The following is a 12,043-nucleotide window of genomic DNA, read 5'->3' as shown; positions in this document are numbered from 1 at the left end:
GCCGCTATTTAAGGCGGTGCGGGCGGTGCCGCGCTCTCAGCCGGTCCGGAGCCGCGGTGGGTCGAGGTGAGGCGGCGGCGAAGACCCCTCACCCTCACCCTCACTGCTTCCCTTCCCCTCCCCCCCCGCACCCACCGGAGCCGCGGCTCCTCCTCACCGGGGCCCGGCCCCGCGTCGGTCGCTAACTGAACGGGTCCCGGATTGAAGGAGGATCCTAGTGACCGGCCTGCGGGCTTCTCCCCTCCCCGGCTGTGGCCTAGCGGCCGGGCCCGGCGCCGAGGAGCCTTTGGTCGGTCCGCGGCTCCCGGTCACCCCGGCCGACCACACCTCCCCATCACCACCCCCCACCATCCTCTCCCTCCCCGGCGGTCACCGTCACCACCCCCCCCCCCCCCCCACCGGTCACCCTCCCTGTTCTTCCCCCCCCCCCCCCCCCCCCCCCCACCGGTCACCCTCCCTGTTCTTCCCCCCCCCCCCCCCCCCCCCACCGGTCACCCTCCCTGTTCTTCCCCCCCCCCCCCCCCCCCCACCGGTCACCCTCCCTGTTCTTCCCCCCCCCCCCCCACCCCCACCGGTCACCCTCCCTGTTCTTCCCCCCCCCGGTCACCCTCCCTGTTCTTTCCCCTCCCCCCCCACCCACCGGTCACCCTCCCTGTTCTTCCCCCCACCGGTCACTCTCCCTGTTCTCCCCCCCCCCCCCCCCCATCCCATCACTCCCCTCCCTCCCCACCCACCGGTCACTCTCCCTGATTCTCTCTCCTCCCCCACCCCAGCCGACCACACCTTCCCATCACCACCCCCCATCATCCTCTCCCTCCCCGGCGGTCACCCTCGCCATCATCACCCCCCCCCCCCCCCCCCCCCCACCCACCCACCGGTCACTCTCCCTGATTCTCTCTCTATCTCCCCCCCCCCCCCCCGGCCGACCACACCTCCCCATCATCACCCCCCCCCCCACCCCACCCACCGGTCACTCTCCCTGATTCTCTGTCTTCTTCCCCCCACCCCGGCCGGCCACACCTCCCCATCACCACCCCCCATTCTCTCCCTCCCCGCCAGTCACCCTCGCCATCACCACCACCATCCTCCCTCTCCCTCCCCACCCACCGGCCACCCCCGGCCCAGCTCATTCAGTCCACCCCGAGGTTTCTTCCACTCTCGGAGGCGGTGAATTCCCGGCTGCTGTTGCCCGGGCAGCATCAGGGACCGAGGACCTGCAGCGGTGGCTCCGTGTCTCTCCCTCCACAGATGCTGCCCGACCTGCCGAGTGTTCCCAGCGTCTACACTGCAATTTTCTTAAATCGTGTCCAGCATATTTTCATAAACAATCGAGTTTTGTCGTTGCTCCTGTGGGAGTTGCTCACTTGTGCCACCTCTGTGTGTGCAGATGTTGGAGAACCTCTCGCCTCAACAGCCCGGCTGTGGTTTGCCCCCATGTCCTGCACCTCATCCACCCCCAGCTGGTGGAAAAGGTTTGTTCGACCCTCTAGAACTTTGAAAGTTTGAATAAAAACTTAATTTTCATTTTCTGACCCAGACAATGCAAGGTGGACTAGTTTAGTATACTTGTAAAGCATCTTTGGTTCCAAACCTGACCTTCTGCCACTCCCTGGGCTTCCTTGATACATTGGGTGTGTTTGCCTCTGGTCCCAGCAAGGAGTGTACAGCAGGTATGATGCTCCCTGTCCCCAGATGGATTTCAGCACACCTCTGCTGGCTGTGAATTAAATATAGTTTGAATTGTAGTAAACTGCCAGTGGCCTTGTAACACTTGGAAATAATCAGGTGTGCAACTTCTAAGCCTGACTAGAATGCTGGACAGCATCCTGTGTGTTGTAGTGGAGAGATTTAATTGCAGGGCCAGATTCCCTTCTCACTTCCACATGTGTTTAATTTTCTAGAAGCATGTCTGCCAACCTGGAACGCACTTTCATTGCCGTGAAGCCAGATGGCGTCCAGCGAGGACTTGTTGGGGACATCATCAAACGCTTTGAACAGAAAGGATTTAAACTGGTCGCCATGAAATTCCTGCAGGTTTGTGAGTCTGTTGCTCTGTAACCTCAGCAATGACCTTGGTTCTGGAAACTCTGCTCCTGCCGGCTGTCACTTTTTGTGATGCAGCGTGACCTTGAATATCACCCTGCACTTGTACAATCTGAAACCAGTTTCGGGTGCTGCCCTGCTAGGGAACTGGTGTCTGAACTGATGCTGATTCCAAGAACAGCTGTAGGATGTTGGTCTGAGTGTTTTGAATGCAAGGTACAGAAGCAGTAGGCAGCTGAGCCCCTCAAGCCTGTTAATTAATCAGAGAGCAATACAGCATGGATACAGGCCCTTTGGCCCAACTAGTCTGTGCCCACCCAGCTAGTCCCAATTTCCTGCATTTGGCCCATATCCCTCCAAGCCCTGCCCCTCCATGTACCTATCCAAGTGCTTCTGAAATGATACTATTGTACCTGCCTCACCTACTTCCTCTGGCAGCTCATTCTATACACTCTCCACCCTCTGGAAAAAGTTGCCCTTCAGGTCCCATTTAAATTACTGTCCACTTTATCTATGCCTTTTGTAATTTTAAATACTTCTAAAAGGTTGCCCCTCATTCTCCTATGTTCTGAGAAATAAAGACCTAGCCCGGCCAACCTCTCCCTATCATGCAGGCCCTCGAGTGCTGGCATCATCTTCGTAATTCACTAAGACTGCGGCTGATCTTTTGCCTCGTACCATTTTCCTGCACAAATCACATATCCATCTGAACTGTCTTGAACACAGTAATTGAGCCTCCACAGCCCTTGGAGGGAGAGAATTCCAAAGATTCACCACCTTCTGAGACTGTGACCCCCAGCCAGGGGAAATTTCAACCCTGTCAGGTTTCATAAGAGTTTGGTACTTTTCAATGTGATCACTCCTAGAATCTAGGCCCAGTCTGCTTAACGCTTCCTCTTGTGTTAAATCTGCCATCCCAGGACTGGCAACAATGTGTGTGATGGATCCTGGAGAAATGGAAAATCTCACCAGGCCAGACGAGGAACCTGTGGGAATAGTGCAGGCCTGACATTAAGACTGGTTTCCCTACATGCAAATTGTTACCCAACATATGCTTGGCACAGGTGAGACGTGAAGTAAAGCTCCCTTCGCACTGACCCATCTTGCACTGTCCAGTTGCACACTCCTAAGGTAGCGACAGCGTGGGTGAAAAGCAGAGAAAGTTTCCTCTCCATTGTCTTAATATGGTACAGACTGATTGCTGAATCTGAATGCAAGTTGCCTCCTCTCTTTGCAGGCTTCTTCCGCCCTACTGGAGAAACACTACTGCGAGCTTTCGGATAAGCCTTTCTACCCCAAACTGATCCAGTACATGAGCTCTGGACCTGTTGTTGCCATGGTGAGTTAACAGAGCTGGCTACCGATGTGGTCCCAGTTCTTGGGCAGCTGGCTTGAAGAAATATGATCTGTGGGGCCCAAGTAGTGGAAGAAATATTTGGGTTGTGTTGAGTCCTGTCCGTGCAGGGGGGCTTGGTGTACTGTTGCCTTTCAGAGCAGGTACAAGGTTACTCGTAGATCAGTTGGAGAATGAATGGGGAACAGTACTCACTGTGGGACTGTCTAGAAGGGGTGTGGAAGTAGAGTGGAATGTTGGTGGCTGTTTTTATCCACTTGAATTCTGTTTCTCTATCTGTGTGTGTCTGTCTGTCTCCCACTTGGCCTGTGTCTATTGGGCATGACCTGAGCATCATCCAAAATTCTATTGATTTATCTCTGGTGTGCCCGGTGACAGTCTCCACTGCCCTCATGGGTAGAGAACTGCCTTCTGGGTGAAAATATTTCTCATGTCCTGAGTGGCTGACCCCTGGGTCCACACCCCCCAACCAAGGGAAACATTTTCTTCTGTCTCTTTCCCCCACCCTATCTCACACACCCTTTCAAGCCCTGTAAGATTTATTTTCTGAGGGTCTGTGAGTCACTTAACAGGGTGATTGAGCATCCAGATAAAATCTTTGTCCTGTGCTGCGTACAACAGCCTTGATCTACAGTTGCTCAGATTGTTGCCCCATTCGTTTCCTGCTGGGGGAGATCTTGGCACAGATGAGGTGGGTGGTTCTGATCAACACTGGCATTGGCAATGGTTGTTTTGTAGTATGGGGTAATTGACAGGTCTGTTTGCAGCTGGGCATCTCATTCCCAGGTGACATTTTGCTGCCTGTGGAAAGGTTTGGGAACAGCTGGGGTGTGATGCAGTGGGTGGGCTGGTGGTGGTCAGGATTTTATAACCTCCTTTGTCCTTCTGGTGCAGGTGTGGGAGGGTCTGAATGTGGTGAAGACTGCCAGGGTGATGCTGGGTGAGACCAACCCAGCTGACTCCAAGCCTGGCACCATCCGTGGAGACTTCTGTATTCAGGTTGGCAGGTAAGTTGTCGAGCTGTATTGACATGGTCTGTAGAAACTAAGCAAGTCAGTGGTCAACAGCAGGACAACTGCCATAGTGAGTTGGCAGTGTCCACTGTGCTGTGATTTTACATCACCTGGAAGGGAGTCAACCATGTATTGGAGCATGCGGTTTTCCTGCTCATCAGATTATCATTCCTTCCTTAACTGGTGCTGGAAACCCCACAATGGAGTACGTCCACAGCCACGTTCTTGTTGCTGAACATTCCCATGCCTGCTCCACTGCCAAACCCAAGGACAGCCTAACTCATGGCTGTGCTGCCTGCTCTTAGTGTGAAGAGACATTCCAGAACTACCTTCATCACAAACACTTGCCCCCACAGTCCACATCTGGAAGCCATCAAGTACCATGTGTCTGGCATAGGGGCAAAAACCTAACTGTAATAAGTGACGACTTGTTCTCTGCAGGAACATCATCCATGGGAGTGATTCTGTACCAAGTGCACAGAAGGAGATCAGCCTGTGGTTCAAACCAGAGGAGATAGTGGAGTACAAGAACTGTGCCCACGACTGGATCTATGAGTGAATCATTCCAGGATTGTACAATTCCACCTTATCTGCATCATTCCAGACAGTTCTGACATTCTATTTTTTACTGATTAAGTATCATGTGGACATTGAATGCTGAGGTAACTGACCTGTCCAATAAACAAATTTAAAAAAAACTTCGTGAACATTGATGGTGCTTCAGCAGTGAGACCTTAACCGTGGGTTCATGTGGATCACTGAAAATTTACAGCAGGGGGCTGCTTTGTGGCCCATGTCGATGTGGTGAAACAGCCACCCAACTATTCCCTCTGCTTGGTCTGTGACCCTGCAGGTTGTGGCTGTTCAAGTACATGTCCAAACAGTTTAAACATGGTGAGTTCCAGAGACCCCCACTGCCTGTTGGATGGAGACTTGTTTCCTCCCCTCCTGAATCTTTTTACAAACTGCTTTAAATCTGTCCGCTGGTTTTTTTATCTCAAGGGAAGTAGGTCTTTCCATTGTCTCCCCTCAGCCTCATCTGTTCTGAGGAAAACAACCTGAGCTTTTCCAAGTGAAAATCAAAAACTGCAGATGCTGGATGTGTGAAACAAAACAGGAGATACTGGTAGTGGGTCAGGCTGTGTCTATGGATCCTCTGTGTTGGCCTGACCTGAGTATTTCCAGCATTTTGTTTTGTTAATTTCTAACATCTGTTTGTTTTCATTTACTTGAGTTCACTGCCACCTCTTCCAGGAATGCCTAACCTGAAGTTCTACCCAGCTTTCCAGGATGTGTCTGTCTCTCTCGCCTTATTCACTGTCTTTTTCCTGTGTCTAAGGTGTTAACCAAAAGCCACTTCCACAACCATGTCTCCCTCCTTAGTGTGTCTTGGGCTCCAACTCATGCCAACAGAAATTCTGTCCTTCACATTGTAAAATGTGTTGATGGATAGGCAAGGATTGCCATTTAAAATAATGCATGTTTCTTAAACACCATCTAAGGAACAAACTGTTGGTTATTTAGAGGGACATGACCCTGAGCTCAATTCTGACCCCTCTCACAATGTGCTGGTAGGTTAATTAGCTACTGTAAATTACCCCTAATGGGTGGGGTGTGAATAGGTTACAGGGAAATAAGTGGGGCTGAATGGGATTATAAAATTGTTTTGGGAGCAGGCATGGATTTAATCTGAATGGCTTTAGAGAAAAAATTCACCTGTGGTTGACAAGAAATTAGATAAGATTTCTGTCTTAGTCACACATACATCGAAACAGTGAAATGCACCTTTTGCATGGAATGTTCTGGGGGCAGCCCGCAAGTGTCACCACTCTTCCGGCACCAACATAGCATGCCCACAACTTCCTAACCCATGTCTTTGGAATGTGGGAGGAAACCAGAGCACCTGGAGGAAACCCACGCAGACACGGGGAGAACATACAAACTCCTTACAGACAGCGGCTGGAATTGAACCCGGGTCACTGGTGCTGCAATAGTGTTATGCTAACTACTACACTACCGTGCCTGCCTTAGTGTTTAAACCCTGTTTATGAAGAAAGTTATACACTATCAGAACTAGTATTGGGCCTGAAGATTGGGAGGATTTTAGAACTGAGGACCAAAAGATTGGAATTAAACAATTATTTTGTGACTGACTTCAGAAGATGCAGAAAACATGCCAGGTGGGTTAGAGAATCCAAGGTCCTGTAAGAAAACATTCTTACTCCAAGTATTAGTAAAACAAAGTACAAGAGAAGTTGGTGAGCTTGAAAGTTATTAAATCCTAAAGACCTCGTGCTCTATATCCCAGAGTTTTGAAAGAGTTGGCTTTAAAGAAGGTGAATTCTCAGGTTATCATCTTCCAAAGTGTTACAAAATCTGGACTTGCTTCCTGTGGACTAGAAGGTAACAAATTTGAACTCGCAATCTTAAAGCTGAGTGAGAGGAGAGCGGACCATTGACGTTGGCCTAACATCAGTGATAGTGGAAATGGAGTCTATGATGAAGCCTGTAATTACAGCACACATTGAGGTAAGAGGTGAGATTGTACAATCAAGCAGAATCTTAATTGTGAAAGGAAAAAAATTTTTGCATTTCACTGATCTGTTAAGGGGTGTATCTGGATTTTCAGAAGCTCTGATAAAGTCCTGTACAGGAGGGCAATATACAGACATGGATTGAGAATTGTTATGGGATGGACAGTAAAGAGTGAATGAACAGATCCTCCTTTGGTTGGTATTGGTTTATTATTGTCACTTGTACCGAGATATAGTGAAAAGCTTGTCTTACAATCTGATTGTACAGGTCAATTCACTACACAGTGCAGTTACATTGGGTTAGTACAAAGTGCATTGATGTGGTACAGGTCAAAAAAAGTAACAGTAGAGTAAAGTGTCACAGCTACAGAGAGAGTGCAGTGCAAGAAGGTGGCAGGCTGTGACCAGTGGGGTATCACAGATCGGTGCTAAGGTCCCAACTAATTACTGTGGACGATGTGGCTGAGAGAACCAAATAGATTTCTAAATTTGCTTACAGTACAAAACTTGGCAGGGGAAGGAGGGTGTAAAGCTGCTTCATGGGGGTACAGACTAACTGAGTGAACAGGTGAGAACGTGGCAGGTGGAAATGTTTTGCAAAATATGAGCTCATCCATCTGGTGCCCGCCAAAGGAAAAGCAGAGAACAAGGAAACCCCAATAATCCACCATCCGACACCCTGACTGTTTGGCACCTGACTCACGAGGTAATGTTTCAACTCACCTGGGCCCCAGTGACCCATGTTCCCTTTCAATTTAGTATTAATAAACTTTCCAGTGAACTAGCCATGCAACTTTTTTTTAAGAGAATGTGAATTAAAAGAGAGGTAATATCCATTGGCCAGAAAATCTGCCAATCCAGCAGCCCCAATATCCTGAGTGCTGGACTTTTGGAGTTTGCATCTGGTGGTCGATGGAATGTATTCTGCTTAGAGGTCGGTGACCAGTGGTGTTCTGCAGGGATCTGTTCTGGGGCCCCTGCTCTTTGGATGAGGATGTGGAAGGGTGGGTTAGTAAGTTTGTTGATGACACGAAGGTTGGTGGTGTTGTGGATAGTATGGAAGGTTGCTGTAGATTACAACAGGACATTGGTAAGATGCAGACCTGGCTGAGAAATGGCAGATGGAGTTCAACATGGAAAAGTGTGAAGTGATACACTTTGGAAGATCAAATTTGAAGGAAGAATACAAGGTTAATGGCAGAACTCTTAGCAGTGTGGAGGAACAGAGGGACCTTGGGGTCCACGTCCATAGATCCCTCAAGGTTGCCACGCTGGTCGATAGGGTTGTTAAGAAGGTGTATGGAGCATTGGCCTTCATTAGTCAGGGTATTGAGTTCAAGAGCCACGAGGTGATGTTGCAGCTCTATAGAACTCTGGTTAGACCACACTTGGAGAATTGTGTTCAGTTCTGGTCACCTCATTATAGGAAGGATGTGGAAGAGAGGGTGCAGAGATTTACCAGGATGTTGCCTGGATTGGAGAGCATGTCTAATGAGGATAGGTTGAGCGAGCTAGGGCTTTTCTCTTTGGAGAGGAGGAGGAGGATGAGAGGTGATTTGATAGGGGTGTACAAGATGATAAGAGGCATAGATCAAGTGGACAGACTTTTTCCCAGGGCAAAAATGGCTAACGTGAGGGGACATAATTTTAAGGTGATTGGAGGAAGGTATAAGGGGGATGTCAGAGGAAAGTTTTTTTTAATATACAGAGTGGTGGGTGGGTGGAACGCACTGCCGGCAGAGGTTGTGGGGGCAGATACATTGGGGACATTTAAGAGACTTAGATAGACACATGAATGATAGAGAATTGGGAGGGAAGGGTTAGATAAATATTAGAGCAGGGTAAAATGTTGGCACAACATTGTGGGCCAAAGGGCTTGTACTGTGCTGTAGTGTTCTATGTTAAACATTTCAGAGATCAGATAGTGTTGATGTTGCACACAAGGCACTGAAGGCCAACATGCAGGTTCAACAAGCAATTAAAAGGGCAACTGGTTTATTATTGGAGTGTTTGATTACAGAAGCAAGCACCCTGGTGCGATGGTACAAAGTCTTGGTGAGACTTCAGTTTGAGATTGTGTGCTATTTTGGTCCCTTTATCTAAACAGATGTACTTGCCATAGAGGAAATCTAGGAGAGATTCACCGGACTGGTTTCAAGGATGGCAGGTTTGTCATAGGCAGTGATCGAGAAGGCAGGGACTGCAGAAGAATGAGAGGGAATTGTTGAAACTTAATTCTTGAAGGACTTGACAGGCTGTGTTCAGAGGATGTTTCCCCTGGCTGAGGAGTCTAGGACCAGGCTGCACAGTTTGATAATGAAGGGTCAGCTGTTTAAGACTGAGGGGAGAAACTTCATCACTCAGTGTGGTGAACCTTTGGAATTCTCTTACTGAAGGGCTGTGGGGCTTAATTTCATTCAAAATTAAGATGTGACATATTGTGGATATTCAGGGTGTCACATAGTATGGGGCAATGGCACTGAGGTAGAGATCAGGCATCAATGAGAGGTGGAGCAGGTTCACTGGGCCTAGTTATGTTCCAGTCAAAATTGCCAGGTTCAAGCTAGACCACCAGTGCTATTGGTGTGATGTACAATTTCCTTTTGATCTTATAGGGTTCTCCCATAAAGTACAACACAGGAACCCTTTGTCCCACGATGTGCTGAGTTAATTAAACACCCAACTGAACTAATCCCTTTTGCCTACACAATGTCCATAATCCCTCCATTCTCTGCATGCACATGTCTAAGAGCCTCCTAAATGCCTCTATTGTAATTTGCCTCCACCACCACCCCAGGCACCCACCACTCTGTAAAAGAAACATGCCCCACACCTCTCTTTTGAACTTACCCCCTCTCTCCTTAAATGCGTGCCCTCTAGTATTAGACATTTCAACCCTGGAGAAAAGATACTGGCCGTCTACTCATCTGTCTCTCATAATTTTATAATCTTCTATCAGGTCTTCCCTCAACCTCTGCCATTCCAGAGAAAACAACCCAAATTTGTCCACTCTCCTTATTGCACATACCCTCTGATCCAGGCAGCATCCTGGTGGACCTCTTCTGCACCCTCTCCATAGCCTCCACATCCTTCCTGTTATGGGGCAACCAGAATTGAATACAATACTCCAGATGCAGCCTAATAAAAGAGTTTTAAAGCTGCAGCATAACTTACTGACTCTTGAACTCAATACCTCTCTCATGTATCAGTCATTCAGCCCACCGAGTCCATACCAACCATCAAGCACCCATTTACACTAATCCCATGTTTTCCATTATCCCCTGCAGATTGTACCACTCACCTACCCACTAGGGGCAATTTAATGGTCAATTAACCTACCAGTCCACACATCTTTAGGATACGGAAGGAAACCAAAGGACCCAAAGAAACTCATGCAGTCGCAGGGAGAACATGCCAAGTCCACACAGACAGCACCAGAGATTGGAATTGAACCTTGGTCTCTGGAGCTGAGAAGCAGCAGCTCTATCGGCAACAATCTGGAGGAACTCAGTGGGTTGAGCAGCATCTTTGGGGGTGGGGGAGAGGAATCATTGACATTTTGGGTCAAGACCCAGAGTGGAGAGGGTGTGAGGTGAGACAGAGGCCAGGGGTGACTGGTGGACTGAGAAGGGGTGTTGCTTAACAGGCTGATCAAGCCAGGAGAGGGGAGGCAGAGGCAGAGGCAGGTGGGTGGGGGTGATAGAGCCAGGAGGGGAGGGCAAGGGGAGACAGCTGCTGGAGGGTGATAAGCAGGAACATCAAGGCTACCAGTGCTGGAATTTGATGCAAGGTAGGTGATAATGGGAACCATTAGGGGGGAGGTGAAATGCAGATGGAACCAGAACAAGATGGGAGGGCGGGTAGTGGGTGAATAGAACTGGGTGTGGAAAAAAAAGAACAAAAATAGGGGGATTGGAAGAGAATCGGTGGGGGGGGGGGGGGGTGGCTGGAGGTGAGGGACGTCTGGAATTGGAAAATTCAATGTTCATACATTGGGTTGTAGAATACTCAGGTGAAATATGATGCACTGTTCCTCTAGTTTGTATTGAGCCTCACCCTGGCAATGGAGAAGGTCAAGGATGGACAGGTTGGTGTGGGAATGGGAAGGGGAATTAAAATGGCACACAACTAGGAGCTCGGGATGGCCACTGCAGACAGGAGGCAGGTGCTCTGCAGCTTGGTCATCTAGCTGTTGGCTCTGCCACCTGATGTTCTGGTTTCCATTCTCCATCCCCAATCCCAGAGACATGCTGGTTAGCAGGTTAATTGGTGATGGTAAATTACCCCCAGTATTGAGGCCTGGGAAATCAGGAGTGTGATACTGGCATGTGTGGGAGCATAGGATTTTGGAAAAATGTGGGATTGATTGCTCTGAGAACTGGTACATACTTGATGGGCTGAATGGTTTCCAATGTCATCAGGTGTACAGAATTACAATGGGCATACGTAGGGTAGGCAGTGGTAAACATTTCCCCAAGCAGAGGCATCTATAACCAGAGGTCGAGCAAGAGGTTGAGAGGGGATATAAATATTTTTCTCCCAGAGGGTGGTTGGAATCTGAAATACACAGCCCGCCCAAGAGCAAGGTGGAGACAGAGATCCTCACAACTGTTAAGCATCTGGGCAAGTATTTGATTCACCAAGGCATAGAAGGTGACAGACCAAGTACTGGTAATGGGTTAGTATAGTCAGGGTGGGCTGAAGGGCCTGTTTCTGTGCTGAGTGACTGAAATATGAACAAATGTCCATCACCCAGTGCCTTTTGCTTCCTGCCACTGAGCTGATTTTGATCCCTATTTGCCACTCTTCCTTGCATGTCATGGTCTTTACTTTGAGAGGAATGGCATATGGGCTAACAAACAAAATGTAGGACAGGCAGCATGTGCAGAAACAGTCAATGTTTCAGGTCAATGATCCTTTGAAAAGTACCTGGGAAAAGGAGGAAACAAGTTTCAATTGCAGGGATTCTCTCCAATAGAGTGAATGTGGTACTTAACACAGCTGAAGTGTAATCTGTTCTTGTGTTGATAATAGCAGCACTGTGGGATATACCCGGCAGGTCAGGCTTTCCCAATGGAGAGGAAAAACTGAGCCAAAAT

At 48.9% G+C, this 12,043-nt stretch overlaps 1 protein-coding gene across 2 annotated transcripts; it reads left to right on the top strand.

Moving 5' to 3' along the window:
• The first annotated feature begins 12 nt into the window (after window positions 1-12).
• Window positions 13-5,108, top strand: LOC127579847 (nucleoside diphosphate kinase). Of its 2 annotated transcripts, none has more exons than XM_052032834.1 (5): window positions 13-66; window positions 1,902-2,034; window positions 3,281-3,382; window positions 4,292-4,404; window positions 4,852-5,106. In XM_052032834.1, exons 2-5 carry the CDS (start codon window positions 1,906-1,908, stop codon window positions 4,967-4,969), a joined length of 462 nt encoding a protein of 153 aa, XP_051888794.1. In that variant the 5' UTR covers window positions 13-66; window positions 1,902-1,905; the 3' UTR covers window positions 4,970-5,106. The 2 variants fall into 2 exon arrangements, with proteins under 2 accessions (XP_051888794.1, XP_051888793.1); XM_052032833.1 differs by lacking the exon at window positions 13-66 and adding an exon at window positions 1,234-1,472 and having other exon boundaries at window positions 4,852-5,108.
• Window positions 5,109-12,043: the final 6,935 nt, after the last annotated feature.

Source organism: Pristis pectinata, chromosome 18, assembly GCF_009764475.1.
Source record: "Pristis pectinata isolate sPriPec2 chromosome 18, sPriPec2.1.pri, whole genome shotgun sequence".
NCBI classification, from domain to species: Eukaryota; Metazoa; Chordata; class Chondrichthyes; order Rhinopristiformes; family Pristidae; genus Pristis; species Pristis pectinata.
Note: the sequence above shows the minus strand (reverse complement) of the source record. Positions and strands in the feature narration are given on the sequence as shown.